Source organism: Lynx canadensis, chromosome B4, assembly GCF_007474595.2.
Source record: "Lynx canadensis isolate LIC74 chromosome B4, mLynCan4.pri.v2, whole genome shotgun sequence".
Lineage (NCBI taxonomy): Eukaryota > Metazoa > Chordata > Mammalia > Carnivora > Felidae > Lynx > Lynx canadensis.
In genome coordinates, this window is record NC_044309.1 from 61050263 (window position 1) to 61072122 (window position 21860).

The 21860-nt window shown below is 34.0% G+C and overlaps 1 protein-coding gene across 5 annotated transcripts in view; it reads left to right on the forward strand.

Annotated features, from left to right (window-relative positions):
* Positions 1–21860, forward strand: part of CCDC91 (coiled-coil domain containing 91) — a 355118-nt gene that overhangs the window by 250505 nt on the left and 82753 nt on the right. For all 5 annotated transcript variants that reach the window (XM_030322072.2, XM_030322071.1, XM_030322075.1 and 2 more), the window contains 3 exons: positions 16689–16781; positions 16890–16958; positions 20085–20261. In XM_030322072.2, coding sequence (XP_030177932.1) covers positions 16689–16781; positions 16890–16958; positions 20085–20261 — 339 coding nt within the window. The remainder of the gene's footprint in view (positions 1–16688; positions 16782–16889; positions 16959–20084; positions 20262–21860) is intronic.

Sequence of the window (21860 nt, forward strand, 5' to 3'; positions counted from 1 at the left end):
GTTTCTTTAGGACAACTTATATCATGTCTCTTATTTTGATTGACTCTTTCAATATTTGTCTTTTAATTAGTATATTTCAAACCATTGACATTTAATTTGATTATTGATATAGTTGGATTAATGTATACTATATTGCTACCATTTCCTATTTGTTGCCCTTGTTCTTTGTTCTCATTTTTGTCTTTCTCAGCTTTTCTTTTTTATTATGGTTTGAATGGAGCATTTTATATTCTCTGCTTTCTTCACCTATCAGTTATACATGTTCTTTTACCTATTTTTTATTGGTTGCCCTAGACTGTGTAATATCATTTACAACTAATCCGTGTCCACTTACAAATAATGCTATACCTCTTCACATGCAGTGCAAGTACCTTATAATAAGAAAGTATTTCTAAATATTTTCCTGTCTGTTCTGTGTCATTCTTGTCATTCATTTCATTTATACAGATAAAGATATCACATATATGTGTGTTTTAATATATAGAGACTATATATGTGCACACACATCACATATAAAAACATACATAATAAAATACATTATTGCTGTTGAGCAAACTGTTACTGGGTTGAGCAATCAAGAATAAGAAAAATTTACTTTACCGTTATTCTTTCTCCAATGTTCTTCCTTTATGTAGACCTGAGTTTCTGACCTATATCATTTTTCTTTTCTCTGAAGAACTTTCTTTTTAAAAACATTCCTTGCAAGTCAGGTCTAATGGTAATAAATTATTTCAATTTTTGTTTGTTTGAGAAAGTATTTCTCCCTCACTTTTGTAGAATAATCTCACAGGACATAATTTTAGATTTGTGGGCTTTTCTGTCATTACTTTAAATATTTCACTTTATTCTCTTATTTCCATCGTTTCTAAAGAGAAGTTGGGTATAATTCTTATCTTCCCTCCTTTAGAGGTTAGGTATTTCACCCACCCCTGAGGCTTCTTTCAAAAAGTTTTCTTTACCTTTGATTTTCAGCAGTTAGAATATGATATGCATGGGTGTATTTTGGGGGGGAATTTATTCTTTTTTTGTTCTCTGAATCTTCCTGGAGTTTTTGTTTGGTATCTGACATTAATTTGGAGAAATTCTCAGTCATTGTTACTTGAAATATTTCTTGTGCTTCTTTCTCCTTTTCTTCTCCCTCTGGTATTCTAATTACATGTATAGTATACCTTTGTAGTAATCCTACAATTCTTGGATAATTCTCTTCTGGTTTCCTTTTTTAGTCTTTTTTTTCCCTGTGTGCTCTCCAGTTTTGGAAGCTTCTACTGACGTATTATTAGTACTGAGCTGTATGAGTCCCTTATATATTTTGTATATTAACCCCTTATCAGATATATGATTTACAAGTATTTTCTCCCATTCTGTAGGTTTCCTTTTTATTTATTTATTTTTTTTGGTCTGTTTTTTTGTTGTTGTGTCTAAGCTTTTAGTTTGATGTTGTCTCACTTATGTTATTTGTGCTGTTGGTGCCATATCAAAAACAAAAACAAAAACGCATTGCTGTAAGACTAATGTCAAGGAGGTTTTTTCCTATGTTATAGGATTTTTAAGCCTTCACGTATTGCATTTTAGTCTTTAATCCACTTTTAGTTATGTTTTGCATACAGTGTATGATAAGGGGCCAATTTATTCTTATGCATGTGGATATCCAGTTTTCCTGATACCATTTATTGAGGAGACTGTCCTTTCCCCATTGCATGTTTTAGCTCCTTTGTCAAATATTAGTTGATCATATGTGAATGGGTTTATTTTGGAGCTCTTGATTCTTTTCTCTTGGTTTGTATTTCTATATTATGCCAGTATCAACTGTTTTGATTACTATAGGTTTGTAATATAGTTTGAAAACAGAAAGTGTGATGACTCCAGTTTTGCATTTTTTCCCTAGGTATTGTTTTGGCTACTCAGGGTCTTTTCTGGTTCCACACAAATTTTAGAAATGTTTTGCTATTTTTATGAAAAGCACAATGGAATTTTGATAAAGATTACATTGAATTTATTGATGGCTTTGTATAGCATGGAGATTTGGACAATATTAACTATTCCACTTTGTGAACATGGGATATCTCCATTTATTTTTGTCTTCTTCAAATTCTTTCATCAGTGTTTTACAGTTGTGTACATATCTTTTATGTTGTTTAAATTTATTTCTTAATATTTTATTGCTTTTGATGCTATTGCAATTGAGATTCTTTGATTTCTCTTTAATTGCTTTTAAATGTCATTTATTTTGAGAAAGAGAGAAGGAGGGCACAAGTGAGGGAAAGGCAGAGGGAGAGAGAGAGAGAATCCCAAGTAAGACCCATACTCACTGTCAGCACCACAGCCCAGTACAGGGCTTAATCCCACAAACCATGAGATCATGACCTGAGCCAAAATCAAGAGTCAGAGTCAGAAGCTTAATCGACTGAACTACCCAGGTGCCTCATTTCTCTTTCAGATAGGTCCTTGTTAGTGTATAGAAGCACAAGTTACTTTTGAATATAGTTTTATATCTTGCAACTTTACCGATTTTATTTATTCTAACACTTTTTGGTGGCATCTTTAGGATTTTGTATATGTAAGCTCATATCATCTGCAAATAGTGGTAATTTTTCTTCTTCCTTTCCAATTTACATGCCTTTTATTTTTCTTGCCTAATTGTACTGGCTAGGACTTCCAGTATTATGTTGAATAGAAGTGCTAAGAGCCTTGTCTTGTTTCTGATCTTAGAGGAAAAGCTTTCAGCCTTTCACCATTAGAGATGTGATATTAGTTGTGGGCTTGTTATATTGGTCTTTATTATGTTGAGGTATAGTTCTGCTATACCCAAATTGTATGTCATGTGTTTATCATGTGAAGTGTTTATTACGCTTATCATGATAGTTTTTATCATGTGCTTATCATAAGAACATTCATCATGTTTTGTCATGATAGATGTTTGTTTATCCCAATAAATATCATGAAAAGATGTTGAATTTTATTAAATTATTTTTCTGCATCTACTAAGGTGAAATTTAAAGTGAATACCACTGAATAGTACTTCTATGTAGGTATGTTGGTAAACTGTCTTTATTTTTTGTTTTTATCATAATAAACATTTCTTTTTCATTCTTATAGTTTTACTTACATATGTAATTCTGAGTTAATACTAATGACCTTTTTTTTTTTTAATTTTTTTTTTCAACGTTTATTTATTTTTGGGACAGAGAGAGACAGAGCATGAACGGGGGAGGGGCAGAGAGAGAGGGAGACACAGAATCTGAAACAGGCTCCAGGCTCCGAGCCATCAGCCCAGAGCCTGACGCGGGGCTCGAACTCACGGACCGCGAGATCGTGACCTGGCTGAAGTCGGACGCTTAACCGACTGCGCCACCCAGGCGCCCCATTAATGACCATTTTTAATAAGTGATTAATTTTTTCTTTATGGCTGCTGACCCAGAATCTCTTTTTGCTTTAAGTTCTGCTTTTATACCATAATATTACTTGTTATGAGTTTTTTTTAATTCTTTATGTTACATATTGGGCTTTAATATGGAAAATTGATTCTACCTCATTCTCTCTGTTATTTCCCTCCAGAAGTCTAATTTACTGTGTTAGTTTTTTTTTTTTTTTAATTTTAACTTTATTTTAGACAGAGAGAGAGCACAAGTGGAGGAGAAGGGCAAAGGGGGAGAGAGAGAATCTCAAGCAGTCTCCTTGCTCAGTATGGAGCCTGACATGGGTTCTGTCCCATAACCCTGGGATCATGACCTGAGCCAAAATCAAGAGTCTGATGCTCAATCAACTGAGCCACCAGGCACCTCTAAACTTTCTTGATCTCTATTCAGTGTCTCTCATACTTCTGTAGCACATTTTTAATTTTGTTGTTTATATTCTTCATTTTGTATAATCTCTTTATAGGTCTTCCTCCCTGTTCATACTTTTCTGCCTAAACTGAAGTTTAAGCCAACCATTGAGCTTTAATTTTCATTTTATGTGTATTTAGTTTCCATATTTTATATTACTTTTCCTGTGTACATGTTCATTTTTATGGTGTTTTATCTCTTACTCATACTTTTTTGCACTTTAAAAAATACATTAAGGGGCGCCTGGGTGGCGCAGTCGGTTAAGCGTCCGACTTCAGCCAGGTCACGATCTCGCGGTCCGTGAGTTCGAGCCCCGCGTCGGGCTCTGGGCTGATGGCTCAGAGCCTGGAGCCTGTTTCCGATTCTGTGTCTCCCTCTCTCTCTGCCCCTCCCCCGTTCATGCTCTGTCTCTCTCTGTCCCAAAAATAAATAAACGTTGAGAAAAAAAAAATTTAAAAAAATACATTAAATGTACTTTTTGCATAATTTATATTGACTCATTCTGGTGTCTGCTGTTTTAAGGTCTGATTCTGCACAGCTTTCTTCTCATATTCATGGTAGCTTGTTTTCTTGGGTATTTTGTGTTTTATGTTTGTGAGATCATCTTTATTGGAATTTTAATTTTGATAATTCTTTGATGCTTAGGTTTAAGGTCTGTTCTTCCATGGAAGAATTGCTTTGCTTCTGATAGTCCTTCAAGGTAAAGTTTTAATTGGGGATTTTTGAGATACAGGGTGCATAGGAATTTTTATCCCAAATCTGCTAAGGAAGTAGCATGAGTAGCATGTGATTATGCATTATCAGGGAACCTCCCCTTTCCCCCTGCACCCCTAACTCAAAACAAAAATCTTTCACCTCTTTGCTGTGTGGGTTTTTTCTAGCCTACCTACTTAGTGTGTTACCTTTCAGGCATTGTAGCTTTATACAAACAAGTCTCCTAACTTTCCCCTTTTCAGCCCCTGGGTTTTGTTTCTGTTTTTAAGCATGGTTCATTTTAAACAAAACTCAAATATTTTAGCATTGTTTAGATTTCCTAAGAACAGTCTGTATCCAGAGCTTGTTTACCTCCTTGAATTTGTGCTTTTTATCAGTTTTGCCTTCTTACTTATCAACTTAGTAATATTTAAAGAGATGTTTTGTATTTTTTATACAACACTTCTGTACTGGGTCTTCCATGGTATATTTTGTGTCATGTAACCAGAAAAGTATAACGTTCACTTTTTATTTACCTCTTTGTTTTATGTAAATGTAAGCATTATATAAGTGTTATTAATGAGCTTTAATAATTACATTCATAATTATTTTAAAATTGCTAAAATGAGGGTGTGTCTGGATGGCTCAGTAAGTTGAGTGTCCGACTCTTGATTTCAGGTCAGGTCATGATCCAAGAGTCATGGGATCAAGCTCCGTGTCAGGCTTTGCACTGAGTATGGAAGGCTTCTCTCTCCCTCTCTCTCTCTCTCTCTCTCTCTCTCTTTCCTCCCCCCACTTTCCTCCCCCCCTCCCCTTTCTGTTCCTCTCCTCTGTTCACACTTACTGTCTCTCTAAAAAATAAACAAACAAATATAAATAAAATTGCTAAAATCAGTAAATAGCCTGTCAAGACAATAGTGGTTTAAACCACAACTTCTCAAACCACACATCTCATAGTAAAAATCTAAGATGTTCTATAAAAAACATGTTAATAAAATACTTCTAGGAAACATGTGTACTTTCTTCCTATCTAGTAGTTTAAAATACTCATCACCTTAATAAAGATTCTACCTAAAAATGCACAGCTCTTTATATATTTTCTTAGATCCATAAAACTCTTTTTAATTGTAGAAGAAAATAAGTTGGTTCTTAACATGTTGAAATGACTTTGAAGATAAATTAGATTGGAAAAGAATATATTAGGGTTAGATTATGGAAGCTTTTGAGTTTCAAATTGCTGATATTATACTATAGGCCAATAGGGACAGATTTGACAGTTAACATTAAATATTTACCCACAAAATTTACATAATCAAGACTTCCCATATGCCTGTGTTTTTCTTTACCTTATAAAATTTAACAAAAAAGAGTAAATTGCTTGTGAAAAATTCTTCATTTTCACGGGTTTTAATTTGTTTTCTAAAATGTAGGCAAACAAATGTTAGATTAATTAATTATTATCAAATATTTTATGCACATCTTAGTCTTTTCCACCATTTTCCCCCTATGTATCAAATCATATTCCTGCTGCCATTTAAAGAAGTTCTATTCTTTGGGGCGCCTGGGTGGCTCAGTCAGTTAAACGTCCGACTTCAGCTCAGGTCATGATCTCACAGTTCATGAGTTCGAGCCCCACATCGGGCTTTGTGCTTACAGTTTAGAGCCTGGAGCCTGCTTCAAATTCTATGTCTCCCTCTCTCTCTGCTCCTCCCCGCTCATGCTCTGTCTCTCCTTCAAAAATAAATAAAAACATTAAAAAAAAGAAGTTATTCTTTGTCTTTAACTAGACTGATACTAAATTTAGAAAAGAATAATATTCATCTACCAGTCCCAGTAAAGCAATGTTCTTTTTACTGTTCTCGTCCCTTTCAATATTTATTCAAATATATATAATATTACGTTTTTATAATAATGATGATGGCTTTAAATAATCTTATGTTTTTTCTTCAAATAATTGTATTTTATAAACATAATTCTATTATTTATGCATAGTTTTATTATGCTTAATGATCACGATACTCCTTTTAGTTGACATACTATCATTTCTTGTACTGTACCCCTTTTTTTGGACATTTTAAATGTTTTGGGTTTTATACTTTTATAAGGAATTTTGCCATATACATCTTCATACATATCGTTTTTATTCTTTTGCATTATAAGCATTCTCCTACTTTTGTACAAGATGTCTTTTTGAAAATATGCTAACACTGATTAATAAACTTACCCAGTATAAGGGTTTTCATTCCCAAGACATCTAAAAACTAGGACATCAGTAATTACACCTTACCTTTATAGACAGATCTCTCAATTATATTATTTCAGTATTAGAGACCTTATATAGACTGTCCTTAGTTCATTGAATATCCAATTAAGGGCAATAACTCATCCATTTCAGCAAGTTTAATGATTTCCATATTATCATAATTGTATTTGTTTTATGAAACATATGCCTTTATCATTTATGTCAGTACTTTCCTTTTTCTGCTATTTTATATGTATAATATATATATATGTGTGTATTACTTGTGTGTGTGTACGTACGTTTACACACACACACATAAAAAAAATGGATGAAACAATTTTCGACACAGGAAACACAATGTAAACAGTAGGAGCTGTGCTCCTGAAACTGATTTTTGTCTGGCAGATCCCCATTCTGTAATAAATTAGAATATTCCTTTGTCAACTTTTTTTTTTAAGTCTGATTCTAACTAGTTTAGGGATATTACTGTGCAGGGTACAAAAATGGAGTTATAAAATCGACAAGCATGAAAAATTGAGAGGTAAGTACATAGTATTTTCTGATAATAAATTTTAAGAATAGGAAGCACAGACCAGACTTAAGGACAGTTAGTATGCTATTAAATTGGTTCCTGAAAGTACTACAGCAGTTGCGTTATGCTTTTTTGCTAAGGGAATTGTCTTATATACATGGGTCACTTATTTCAGATGTCAATTTGAAAGGCACTATTATATTGAAACAAGCTTATTTTATTGTGCTTAGGTAAGTGGAAGGAATGATAGGGTTGAGATGTATTTTCAGAGGGTATTTCACTTGAAAATGGTTGAAGCAGAAATATTCTATTTAAACTTAGGATTGGGACATATCCTAATTTTCCATTTAATAAAATATACACTATCAAATAAAGAAACCTCATTATGGAAATATAAACTAGTCTTACCTTTTTTTTTATGCTGATGTATCACTCAATTTAAGAGGAATAACTAATTTGCTTATATTTTTCATGCCTATTAGAAATAAGCCTATTTCAGTGAAATAAGTCTAGTGTAGCTTATAGTTTTATTTTATTTATTTTAAGAAGTTTATTGATATTATTGGGCTTGTGGTAACTGCTTTGAGTAGATTTAATATCAGTTCATCTGTTTTAGGTTTTCTTTCTAAACAACATAGTTTTTAAAATGTTGATTTATTTGTTTTGAGAGAGAGAGCAGGGAAGGGGCAGAGAGAGGAGGAGAGAGAATCCCAAGCAGACTCTGCCTGTCAGCGCAGAGCCCACCACAGGGCTCCAACCCATGAACCATGAGATCATGACCTGTGCTGAAATCAAGAGTTAGACGCTTAACTAACTCAGCTACCCAGGAGCCCCTCTAAACAATATTTAATGTGTTGGCCCATGAATGGGTGAAATGTCTGCAACTCACTTTACATTAAGACATTTATTAAATTTATTTAGTGTCTTTAAAGTCGTGTTAAATGGAGGCATATATGAACTTGTGCTTTTTTTTTTTTTTTAAATTTTTTTAACGTTTATTTATTTTTGAGACAGAGAGAGACAGAGCATGAACGGAGGAGGGGCAGAGAGAGAGGGAGACACAGAATCGGAAACAGGCTCCAGGCTCTGAGCCATCAGCCCAGAGCCTGACGCGGGGCTCGAACCCACGGACCGCGAGATCGTGACCTGAGCCGAAGTCGGACGCTTAACCGACTGAGCCACCCAGGCGCCCCTGAACTTGTGCTTTAAAAACCTACTAGACCACTTGATCTTATTCAATGTCTGTACTTTATAGAAAGTGTAAGATGATGCTTGTTGAGTTTTAATTACGTAATAATATGCTACATATACATACACCACACATGAAATTATGTGAAGTTTTTTGGACCTGTGATAGATAACCGTATACCTGAATATGAGCTTTCATGATTGCTTAGTCTATAATTTAACATGCAGAAAACTGTCCATGTATGATTGTGATTAAATCTTTTTACAGTATCTCTTGTGACTCACTTTCCAAGAAAAAAGAGAGTTTTAAATATTTTTTAGAGGAACCATGTAAAAAACCACATAACCTCCATATTTATATTTGAGTCTGCATCAAACATTTTTCACTTGGAAGAACTCCTTCCAAGAGGAGGAAAAAACAATCTATTTCTGAATGTCTTTATACTTTAGGCTAAATTTCAAAGGACTGTCCTTGAGATTCTTGCATTAAGCATCTACTCTGTAAGATTAATGGAACTGTGTAGTTTGCATTTATTTTTCCAATATCCTAAAGAAAAAAACACTAAAATTTCAATATAATTTTAAGAATCAATCAGTAGAGGGGCGCCTGGGTGGCGCAGTCGGTTAAGCGTCCGACTTCAGCCAGGTCACAATCTCGCGGTCCGTGAGTTCGAGCCCCGCGTCGGGCTCTGGGCTGATGGCTCGGAGCCTGGAGCCTGTTTCCGATTCTGTGTCTCCCTCTCTCTCTGCCCCTCCCCCGTTCATGCTCTGTCTCTCTCTGTCCCAAAAAAATAAAAAAAAAATAAAAAAAAAAAACCGTTGGAAAAAAAAAAAGAATCAATCAGTAGAATATTTTAGATAAGCAAAATGTCATCAACTCTTCACTGTTCTTGGGTGAGATTTCCTGATACAGATTTCAATTAATTTTCGTAATGCCTTTTAAAATGCTATAAGGGCATGTATTGCAAATTCTGTTGAATGTTCCTCTGAAGTTATAAATATTTAGACACAAATCTTATGATTGGATGTTGCCAATTGGCTCAATTTTGGCTCTGATGCTGGATGCTGGAGAGCCATTTCTAGGATGCTGGAACTTTTGGACAATTAAGGAATTCTGTATTGAGGCAGAATGCAGGAGTAATACAAATAATCCCCAGATATATTTCATACTTTATTTTAGATAGAATAAAGGAAGGCTGAAATCTTTTTGGCTAAGCTGTTTCTTAACATTATAATTTCTGGTTTGCTGTAATTAACTGAAATAACCTCTGGCCCAGAGAGGAAAGGCATCCCTACTTTTGGCAGCATCTCAGACAATGAACAAACCTTAAGTCCAGTGCACTTTATACTACAGTCCTATAAAGACTGCAGAAAGAGCTATAACCACTTCCTTTTTGTGCAGATAATGCTAGTAATAGTTGGAAAGGAGTAGTACAGTATCAAAAGTAGAAGTAGCACTTGTAAAGATGTTCAACATGCTTAGAGAAATGGAAAAAGCATCACAATGAGATACCATTTCACAATTACTAAGCTGACTATCATAAGAAGAAAAAAAAAGAAAGTAGCATGTTGTAGAGGATAAGGAGAAATTGGAACCCTTGCACATTGCTTGTTGAAAGATAAACTGGTGGGGTAACTGTAGAAAACAGTTTGGTGGTGCATCAAAAAATTAAACATAAATTATTATATGACCAAGCAGTTCTGCACATAGGTATATATTCAAAAGAATTGAAAACAGGGACTCAAATATATTTTTTACTCATGAATATTCATAGCATATTCAAAATAGTCAAGAGTTGAAAACAACCCAAGTGTCCATCAACAAATGAATAAATGAAATGAAAGTAGTATATTCACACTATAGAATATTATTCAGCCATAAACAGGAATGATGTTCAGATACATACTACAACATGCACGAGGCTTGCAAACATTATTTTAAGTGAAATTACCCAAACCAAAAGGTGACTACTATTTGATTCCACTTATATGAAATATCTAGAATAAGTAAATTCAGAGACAGAAAGTAGATTAGAGGTTACCAGGGCTGGGGTGAGGGGAAATTTCCCTCCAGCAACCCTCAGTTTGTTCTCTGTATTTAAGAGTCTCTTATGGTTTGCCTCCCTCTCTGTTTTTATCCTATTTTTCTATCCCTTCCCCTACGTTCATCTGTTTTGTTTCTTAAATTCCATCTATGAGTGAAGTCATGTATTTGTCTTTCTCTGACTTTCTTCACTTAGCATAGTACACTCCAGTTCCATCTATGTTGTTGCAGATGGCAACATTTCATTCTTTTTGATTGCCAAGTAATATTGCATTGCGTGTGTGTGTGTGTGTGTGTGTGTATCAATCACACCTTCTTTATCCATTTATCACTTGATAGACATTTGGCTCAAATTTTGTATAGAAGTTCATAATTTGGGGTGCCTGGATGGCTCAGTCGGTTGAGCATCTGACTCTTGATTTCAGCTCAGGACACAATCCCAGGGTCATGGGATCGAACCCCATGTCAGGCTTTGTACTGAGTGTGGAGCCTGCTTAAGGTTCTCTCTCTTCTTCTACCCCTCTTCCCTGCTTGTACTCTCTCTATATAAAATAAAATTTAAAAAATCGTTCATAACTCTAATAAGTAAAAATTATGAACGCTGACAATAGGTGTGATGCTATATAAAACATTTGATATATTTGATCAATCATCAGAACAACCCTATAAAGTGGATGCTAATCCTCATTTTTCAGAAGATCAGTACTGAATTTCAGGTTTAAAAAATGTGTCAAAGACCACGTTACTAGAGTAGAACTAGCAAGGAGAGCTAGTATTTGAATCTGTTTTTTTGTGTCCTGTGATCCATAGTTGGTGCTGTTATCCATTATGTTCAGAGTATAGTTGAATGGTCATGGTCAGATTTTACAGAGAGGACTTATTCTAGAGGGCAAGTCTAGAAACAGGAAAGACAGCAGTCATGTTGAGAACAAAAATGCATTGCAATCTTAATTTATATTGAAAAAAGAAAGATTTTGAAAAGTTTCAAAATAGATGTTTAAAACTACTGCTTGTAGTCTTGGATAGCCTTTTCCCCAGATTCAAGTATTCTATGACAGGAATGGCCTTTATTCCTGATTATAAGGTCTACTATTTAGTAATATCCACTGAAATGAAATTGGCATGGATTACAAAGTTAACACTATAATTCAGTGAAAGGTATTTTCAAAATTATTATTGAAAAAGGGTATGGATGTTCCTTCTTAGGCCTTTACTTTTAAGTAGCAACCAATATTTTCTTCTTTATGCAAAAAAAAATTTTTTTTCATAAATGAACTGTATTATCTTATGTGCTGCTTGACAGGAAGTCTAGTTAACATTTTTGAGTACCAGATGTATTACCTACATTACTTCATTTAATTCTCACAACTGTGAGGTTGGCATTATTAGCCTGACTTACATTAGCCTTTCTTACATAATGAAGGAAATAAAACAGAAGCTTAGAAAACTTTAAGTTGTACCTTCCTTAAGTGAAGAACTAGTGACTGACTCCATATCTGTCTGATTCCAGTGCCCATGTTTGAGGCAAACATGATAACCGCTACACTATGGAAACAAGATTGCAGTGTCCATGTTAGTTCTAATGAGATATATTGCCTCCCAGGGAGATGCCCCCAAAATATAAATGGAACTGAAGAATACCTTTTTTTCGTCTTAACAGAAATATATAATGCAGTCTTTATAATTGGCTACTAATAAATTATTCTTTCAGAAAAGTCTTTCCCTGAAAGTGTATGTGTCTTTTAAAAAGAGAAAAATGTGCTAGCTGATATAGGCATTGATTCCTGAGCAAAGTTTTTGGCTCATTGTGTATATTTCTTGGCATTCCAGTGGAAGAGTCTCACGTACCTAAATATCCTACAGTCTTGCTTAAAAAAAAAATTATTCCTCAAGGATGAGTGTTTTCCTCTTCCCTTCTAGTTTCTATGGTCTTGCCATCTCTGTTACCTTCCCTTAAGGGGCCAGATGTGGGGGGAGGGGGAACCATGACCAAAACATAACTATAATTCTGCATTTTTTTCTTATAAATTATAAGGCTAGGTGATTAGTATGAATGTATGACTGAAACCTAGAAAGTCAAAGAAACAGTCCATAGAGATGGAACAGAAAGAGCCCTTAGTTGTATGTTGGTTCTAGAGAATCTAGTGTGAAGTCTGTGATTTTGTATTCAGCCCTTAATGGGTCCCAGTCTCAGTTTTAACTGTTAATTAGTCCTATGAATGTAAGCAATTTATATTACCACTCTGAAACTCAGTTCGAAAATCTGTGAAATGTAAGTGGTAAGACATTTCTGGGTTGTTGTGAGGATTCCCACTAATACTTTAAAGTTCTTAACACAGTGCTTGACACATAATGTTCAGTCAAAAGATAAGATGTGATTAAGTGTTTTTTTAAAAGTGGTCCTAAATCTAGATAAGTATGGTAAATTAAATATACTCATCTCTTCTACCTTTCTGTATGTCTCTCCCCTCAAAAAATCACTAAAATGACACTAAAGGGGACCCAAACAAACAAATAAAAAACAATAAAGAAACTAGCAAAGGTAAGAGGTAGGCAGTTATCATGGACTTAGCAGAGGCTAAAACATTGTAAGCTTAGTCCATTAAGGTGAAGTTCATATGAGGCAGGCTGCTCTTTCCTGCAAATCCCAAGAGTGCCTCAGGAAATAAGGGCACCAGGTGCAAAGCTGAAGGAATGGTTGAAAGTCACCCTGCGGCCTATCATTCTTAATTCAGATAATTACTGTACACCCTAGCAAGACAAAGGAGTGATCATACATGATACTCTGACCACATAAAGAGGAGTAAGGCAGGGACTAAAAACTGGGAGATTAAATCAAAATCCATTTTACAATGAGCTTTTCACCCCCATCCCCTTTGCTCATATCACTCCTAGAATGCTGCATATTTATTTGCCTTACAGCACCAGTGAGAAGATTGGGGAATTTTTTTTTTTTTTTTTCGAGGCCAAAAGAGCAGCCCAAGAGAATGTGTATAGACATGACATTTGGGAATTGCCACCACAACCAGGAAAAAGCCAGCTTTTTTGTACCTACTGTGAAACTTGCCCACATACACAGAATTTCTTACCAGCTTTTTTGTGTCTGAAATTTTAGTATGCATGAACTGAAAAAGATTACCAAACATTGGAGAAATGTCTTAAATGAGAAAATTACCGACTCAAACAAACAGAAAAGGAACTCTAGAGCAGAGCCCTTGCCCCTACCCTCCTCGCTCCAAAAAGTTATAATCAGTACATTCAAAAAGAAGAGAACAGAAAAGATGCAACTAAAATTCCCATTTTTCAAAAAGGGAGTATGATGAGATAAGCAGCAATGGTTGGCCCATAGCAGATATCAAATACTGCTGATGTCTCTGTTCCAACAGTGGAATAGTTTCTTGGTTAGTTGCTCATCCAGTCCATGATTCTGTTTTCAAAGAGAATCTGCCTTATCCTTTGCCCTACTATTGTTTTTCTGGAATACAGTGTGAGGGCATGCCTCAAAATATAAACCATGCTCAATTATCAACCAGCCAGTACCATTCCTAGGATATTTCGTAAGGCCAAAATTGTACAAGTTCCCAAAGATGCATCTTTATATTGTTCTCGATTAGCTTCATTTTACAAATTAACTGTGTTTAATTTTAGGGTTTAAACATGTCATTTATCATTTTTCTGAATCATCTCCCTAATATTAATTAGTATTTATTCAATAAACTATCTTATTTAATATTATTCTGAAAAGAACAAAATCAGAAGCATAGATTGGTCAAATGCAAGTGAGGCCTTATCTGACACATAACTTGTAATAACTTTTACAACTTGTAGCTTTTAGTTTTAGGTAACATCTAGGTACTACTGAGGCCACTTTTAGCTAGTAGGTAATTATTACTGTTGATAATGAGTACACAGATAAGATTATTGCTGAAGTGATTCATTAGAGACCTGGCAATTTACTTAGCTTCTCTGAAGTCTCTGATCACTCATCTGAAACAAGAAAGAATATTGCCTGACTTAGTTTGTTATGGATTTAATGTGATACAGCCACATACAAAGCCCCTTTAACAATGCCTGACATCTTAAAAAAGCTCCAAAAATGTTAACTACTGTTACCTATATTTATAAGTCAGTAACTTAATTATATTTTCTCAAGTATAATTTCTCAATTATATTTTCTCAGTAATTATATTTTATGTAGGATGCTTCTTTCCAATGGTAATTTAGGGTTTATTCTTATAGAAGAAAGCTCAAAAATAGTCTTCCATTATAGTGTACTATCAGAATTAAGGAATAGAGTTTAGGAATGAATTTTCTAAACAGTGCATTGTCATTTTAGCTAATGTACTAGTTCTTAGACACTAGAGAAACTTGGCCTACTTACAATTAATTACTTAATGATTTCCATTAGTCTGACTTATTAACATAACAATTCTTTTTAAGAAGAAATAATTTTCAAAGTTATTATTAGCTCTGAAAAGTTTATTTTGTAGTTTAATCCTAATAGTTTTTATTGGTTCTATTTTGTTATGTTTACCCTACTCCCAAAGCCTAAATTCAATATTTTTTGGTCTCATATGAGAATTGTATCGTTTTTAAGTCTAATTATTTAAGTCTAACTAATAATCATTTTATCATTTTTAAGTCTAATTGTTTACCTGGTATAAGATTTTTTAACTTTTTTCTTGTGTGTGTATTTTAAATAGGATTAGATTTTTTTTTCTGATTCAGTGACATTTTGTGTGCATCTAGACTTTACATAGAATACAGAATTAAAGTCTCAGTTATGACGTAGCATGTGATAAGTCTACTGATTTGTTAGCTGCTTTTCACAAATTCATATGGTACCAATAATTTCTCATAGGCATGCCATGATTAATATCACAATTTGGATTTGTTTTTAATGAAAAAACACATCTTGTGATTTTTCTTATTTTCTTGAAAAATAAAGGTAGGGGCGCCTGGGTGGCGCAGTCGGTTAAGCGTCCGACTTCAGCCAGGTCACGATCTCGCGGTCCGTGAGTTCGAGCCCCGCATCAGGCTCTGGGCTGATGGCTCAGAGCCTGGAGCCTGTTTCCGATTCTGTGTCTCCCTCTCTCTCTGCCTCTCCCCTGTTCATGCTTTGTCTCTCTCTGTCCCCCCAAAAAATAAATAAACGTTGAAAAATAAAGGTAAAAAGTAACATTATAATTAAAAATAAGAATAATAGATTATCTTCCCAGGCATAACTATTTTGGTGACTTTGTCTCCAAGTAAACTGCCTCCTTAAAAAATACTTTACATCAGACAACTTCGAAAGACATTATAAAATATTGGGTGTTCAAGTAAGTTCATATTTTAAGGAGGCTTCAAAATCAGAGAAATCAGAAAAAGTATTCTTATTTGCCTGTAGTAACTGAATGAGAAATCTGTGTGAGTAGGCATATGTATTTTTCTTTGGGATTGTGTTTCCTCATAAAAGTACTGTTCCAGAACAAGTATCTGGCTTCTCTATATTGAAGATATTGAGGATACAAAGGTTGAATTTTCTTAGAAAACTTCAAACTCTGAGTGCCTACTCCATGATAACTGGCTGGTGGTTGTATATGCTTTTTCACTAGCACATTGGAATAAAAGTAAATGTATGGATTCTGTATATTGTTACATTAGCTACCACATAAATTCCTTTGACTGTTTTTATTGATTTATTTCCTGAATCTATGGTAAAATCTTGAAGTACAATAATTTTTCAATTTCTTTTAGTGCTTTACTAGAAACACAAATAATATGGTAGTTGTTCATCAAACAAATATCAGTTCTTATCTGATTGCTTCTTTTGCTGCAAACTAATAATTTTAGTGAGTAATTTTTCTAAATTTAATTTTGATGAAAGATATTTAATACTTTTCTGATTTATTTTCCAATTTGGAGTAGTTGTGCCTAAGTTAGATCTCATATCATGTACTTTGTTGAGTTTGGAGCCACAAAAAGCTCTCTTGGCCGATTGAAGAAAGGTGAATTCAGTGGGTTTTTTTTGGCTTGTATGCCTTCATTTTAGCAATCTTCCCATTGTTTCCTCTAGTGACTACTTCAGTAGAACCAGACAAATGGATTCCACAAGCTGTACTCCTTGTTGATAGATTATTGGTCTCCGAACCATAATCATAATCCATTTATCTTTCCTTATAGCATCAGAGGCTCCTTGAAATGCTAGATACAGAGAAGGAACTGTTAAAAGAAAAGATAAAGGAAGCTTTGATTCAACAGTCTCAAGAACAGAAGGTAATACTTTAAGTTTGCTCAGAGTGTAGAAAGAACGTGTTCTATTACCTCAAATAATTACCTCAAATAATACATTCACTGTCTACCCAACTGTCTTATCGTTTACAGGTAATATTTGAAAAATGTTTGGAGGAAGAAAGGCAAAGAAATAAAGAGGCTTTATTATCTGCTGCAAAGGTATTTCTATCTGTAATAATGGTTTTCTTTGTAAGTAAGTGGAGTTTAAAAACTGAGTTCATAGTATAGTATAGTCAATCTACTTTTTTGCATAAAACCTCATTACAGAAAAATCAAAGAGTTTTTTTCTTTCTTGTTTTTCCTGTTAAAGTTAGGATATTGCTGTTCCTATTATTGTTAAATTTAGGAATAGAATGACATTGAAATATTGTAGATTATTAATTGTTAAAAAAGAATATATGTTGGGATACTAATAAACTCTTGGTATTTAATAGGTATCCTCACAAATAACGTATGAGCATGTGTGTATATATATATATATGTGTGTGTGTGTATGTGTGTATGTATGTATTTATAAAGATTTATGTTTTTGGGGCAGCTCAGTTGGTTAAGTGTCTAACTTCAGCTCAGGTTATGATCTCCCGGTCCGTGAGATGGAGCCCCACATCGGTTCTGTGCTTACAGCTCAGAGCCTGGAGCCTGCTTTAGATTCTGTGTCTCCCTCTCTCTCTGCCCCTCCCCCACTTTCTCTCTCTGTCTCCCTCTCTCTCTCTCTCTCTCTCAAAAATAAATAAACATTAAAAAATTTTTAAAAAGATATATGATTTTTAAAGTCAACTTTGAAATACCTCTTCTAAATAGTATGTCCGTGATATTAAATATACATATGCCAGCAAGTACATATAACAAGTACACTAACTTTTGAGATCTGGATTTAAATTTAAATTTAGTAAAGCAAATATCTGAAAAGTTTAATATTTGCAAATCTCTGTGCCAGGGGTGGAACATGAAGGATGACGATGATTTTGTCTTAAAATATTTACAGTCACGTAAGAAAAATATTACTTATTACCAATAAGGCAAGGTGGAATGCATTAAATTACTATGAGTATATAGACAGTATTTCCATGTCATAGGAGTTTTTTAACAATAAACTACTTTTAAAATTAGCTTGAAGGATGACTAATATTCTGAATTGTGAGTCTGAATTTTATTCTACAGGTAAGGATGGAAACATTGAAATTTTGAGTGTAGGTATGATATAATGCTAACTTATGTTAATTTGGGGGAAATTAGAGGCAACAAAGGCTAGAGGCAAGGACAGAATAGAGTGTGTCCAAAGTCTATGTAAAAGATAGTGAGTGGCAGAAATAGAGTAGTAGTAATAGTTTAAAGGAAAGAAATAGACAAATTCTAGAAATAGGAGATGGAATCAGGATATATGTTTGGTGTGGATAATACAGAAGGAGGCCATGTTGGGAACTCCTAGAGTAGTGATTCAGAAACAACATGGAAAGTGGTACTATTTCTTTGGTATAGTTTGAGATGCCTGTGATATATTCAAATAAGGGAAGTAGGCAACTAAATCTACCTCACAGCTCAGAGGAGAAAGGAGACCTGAAGATGCTAATATAGTTTATTTCTTTTTTTCAGCAAACAGATGGTAATGGTAACCACAGAAATTATTGTTATGTATAATCACCTCACAGGAGAGTATAGAGTAACAAGAGATGCAAGGTCTGAGCACTGAAAGTCCAAAATTTAAAACCCAGAGAAAGAAGGAAGTTATAAAGAACTGAATAGAGTCAGCCATATAAGTAGAAATAAGAGCAGCATGTTGTTATGCAAACCAAGAAAAGGAAAACAGAAATAGTCAAGTATGTAAAATGCCACTTCGACATCAAGATAAGTAAGGATTAAAAAAAGAAAAAAAATGTTATTTGGATTTAACAAAATGGAGAGCATTGGTGAGCACCGTAAGAGAGTAGTTTCAGAGAAGAATCGTAGAGTAAAACAGGAGTTCAGAAAATGGTAACTCAGCTTTGAAAACTTGTGTCAAATTTGGCTAACTGGAAGAAAGAGAAGAGTGTTAACTGTGGACATCAGAGGTGGAAGGACCATGGACATTACTGCATCCCAAAGTATGATGGTTTTCTAGAGAGAAATTCCTATGTTTGAGTTGCAACTGAAGTTGGTAACTTTTATGGAACACCATTTTAGTGAATAATAAGGGTTATGCAGACTTTAGTATTTGGCAGACATTTTCTCCAACGTAAATAGAGTGAACCCAGCATCTCCAGAAAACTAACAGTTTTTGTTGCCAATGATAAAATTTGAGCTTTAAAGCAAAATTAGAACTTTGGAAAATTTGTATCTGTTTTCAGATAGTTAAAGACTTTTATTATGAAATTGATGGTGACATTAACAAATTTGACCTTTTTTGTTATGATATAATGAAGTGTGTAAACATCTAGAGGAGATGCATAATTTATTGAGTTAATATTTTCCAAATAAAAATGTTGAAAAAAATCACACATAGATAAAGGACTCATTCAAAGTGCAAGAAAAGATTGTAATATAGTAAGTAGCAGAATACAAAGATTTCATTGCCATTATGTGATTTTCCTTATCGCAACTACCCTTTAAGAGCTATCCCTTGATAAGTTTCAGTATGGAATCATCAATATTTACAAAGATATAAACTGGCTACTAAATACTCCTCCCTTTTCTACTACATGTCTGTGTGAGACTGAGTTTTCTTTATATACTTCAACCAAAAACCATTTTACAAATTTAAAACAGAAGGCCGGTATGAGACCTAAATTTCTTCTATTAAGTCAGGCATTAAGGAGGTTCACAGATATTCTTTTCACTTCTAAATGTTGGAAAATATAGTTATTTTTCATAAAAGATTATTAATATACAGAACATCTAATGTTAATATAGAGTGAATTAATATTTTTATTTTGTCTTGGTTTGAATTTCTGATATGGTAATCCTAATATGTATAGCCAGCATAAACAAAAGCTCTTTTAATTACTCAGTAACTTTTAAGAGTGTAAAGAGATCCTAAGACCAAATAGCTTGAAAACTGTTACTTACTAAGGTAAAGCTTAGTTTCTTTGAAGTTTACATATGCCTTGGAAATAATGTATGGATATTTGTACAAAAACAAATATTTGATTCTGCACCAGGTATTAAGCGCATAAAAACAGCAGTGTCAGAACTAAACCCTATAGAATTCGAGTTTGTACCTTTTAAAGGTTAACCCAAATCTTTCTTATTCAAGGACTTATGCAGTCACTCATTCAAATATTTTCATTAGAGTCATTATTTGTTTTGAAGCTTGAGAAAGAAGCAATGAAGGATGCAGTTTTAAAAGCCATAGAAGAAGAAAGAAAAAATCTGGAAAAAGCCCATGCTGAAGAAAGGGAGTTATGGAAGACTGAACATGCAAAAGATCAAGAGGAAGTATCTCAGGCAATTCAGAAAGCAATACAAGAACAGAGAAAAATAAGTCAGGTTAGTAAAATTAACTCTTTGTAACTGTCTTTTTCCTTGTTTTGCTCAAAATGAAGTTTCCTTGTTATTTATCTTAAAATCACCTTAGTGAGGGGCGCCTGGGTGGCTTGGTTGGTTAAGCGTCCGACTTCAGCTCAGGTCATGATCTCACGGTCCGTGAGTTCGAGCCCCGCGTCGGGCTCTGTGCTGACAGCTCAGAGCCTGGAGCCTGTTTCAGATTCTGTGTCTCCCTCTCTCTCTCTGCCCGTCCCCTGTTCATTCTCTGTCTCTCTCTGTCTCAAAAATAAATAAATGTTAAAAAAAATAAAAAAAAATAAAAAAAAAAATAAAATCACCTTAGTGAACATATCAGTTTAATTATTTTGTCTATAATATTAATATTTTATACTGATAATTTGTAGTATATCAGTATACTTCTGCTTTCAGATATTGAAAATTCAGTAACTTGGGGCGCCTAGGTGGCTCAGTCGGTTGAGCGTCCTACTTCAGCTCGGGTCATGATCTCACAGTTTGTGAGTTCGAGCCCTGCGTCGGGCTCTGTGCTGATAGCTCGGAGCCCGGGGCCTGTTTCAGATTCTGTGTCTCCCTCTGTCTCTGACCCTCCCCCGTTCATGCTCTGTCTCTCTCTGTCTCAAAAATAAATAAACGTTAAAAAAAAATAAAAAAAAAAAGAAAATTCAGTAATTTATAATTTTATCTTTTGACTATTTTTTAAAAAGTCAGGATCCAAATTTGTGTCTAGTTATTGCAACTATGTTAAACCTCTGGTTTATTTATTTTTTTCCTTTTTCACATACACACATACAGAGACAATCAATATAAACTATTATATATGAGTAGAAAACAGTTTGATTCCATTAATTATACCCAATATGTGTATCTATATATCTGTAGTTGATACTGATAATTAATAGGACCTCACAGATAATCCCCATGGTTTCATAAAAGGTATCACATATCAAGTATGGCCTGCATACAAAATAAACTTTTGTCTACTTATCTGAACGATTAAAAACTACATTGTTTTCATTTCCCATAACTGAATTTGCATGGCTGTATTTTCCATGTATTTAGTCTTTTTGTTATGTAGGCAATCAGATACTTGAGTAAATCTTTCCTTAAATAAGTATATAAAGCAAAAGATAACATTTATAGAAGTCTTTGTTTTCCATGATCAAAGCATTATATATACTACCACTGTTTATTCAACCATACATTATGAATGTAGCTAAAACGACTTGTACCAAACAACCTGGAAGCTTTTCTTATGATTAATTAGCCAATCTAAACTCAGTGCTCTTAACATCCAGGGTAAATGTTACACACTTTTTTAAAAATGTCACTTAAATTTATACTCAAGAGCACATAGTTACTCATTTGTTATAAAAATTAAACAGATCTTTAGGTAGTATTTATGGTAAGATAACAGTTGTGTGGTGACAGATCTCATTCGTTTATTTCCTGGCCTTTTCATTTTGAGTAACGATTACTTTCTAATTCTTTTTGTAATCTGTTGCTAGTATCATCAAATGTATATTGAGCACATAATATATGTAAGATGTTTAATTGTCAGTTCGGTTGGTTGGAATTCTGTACTAG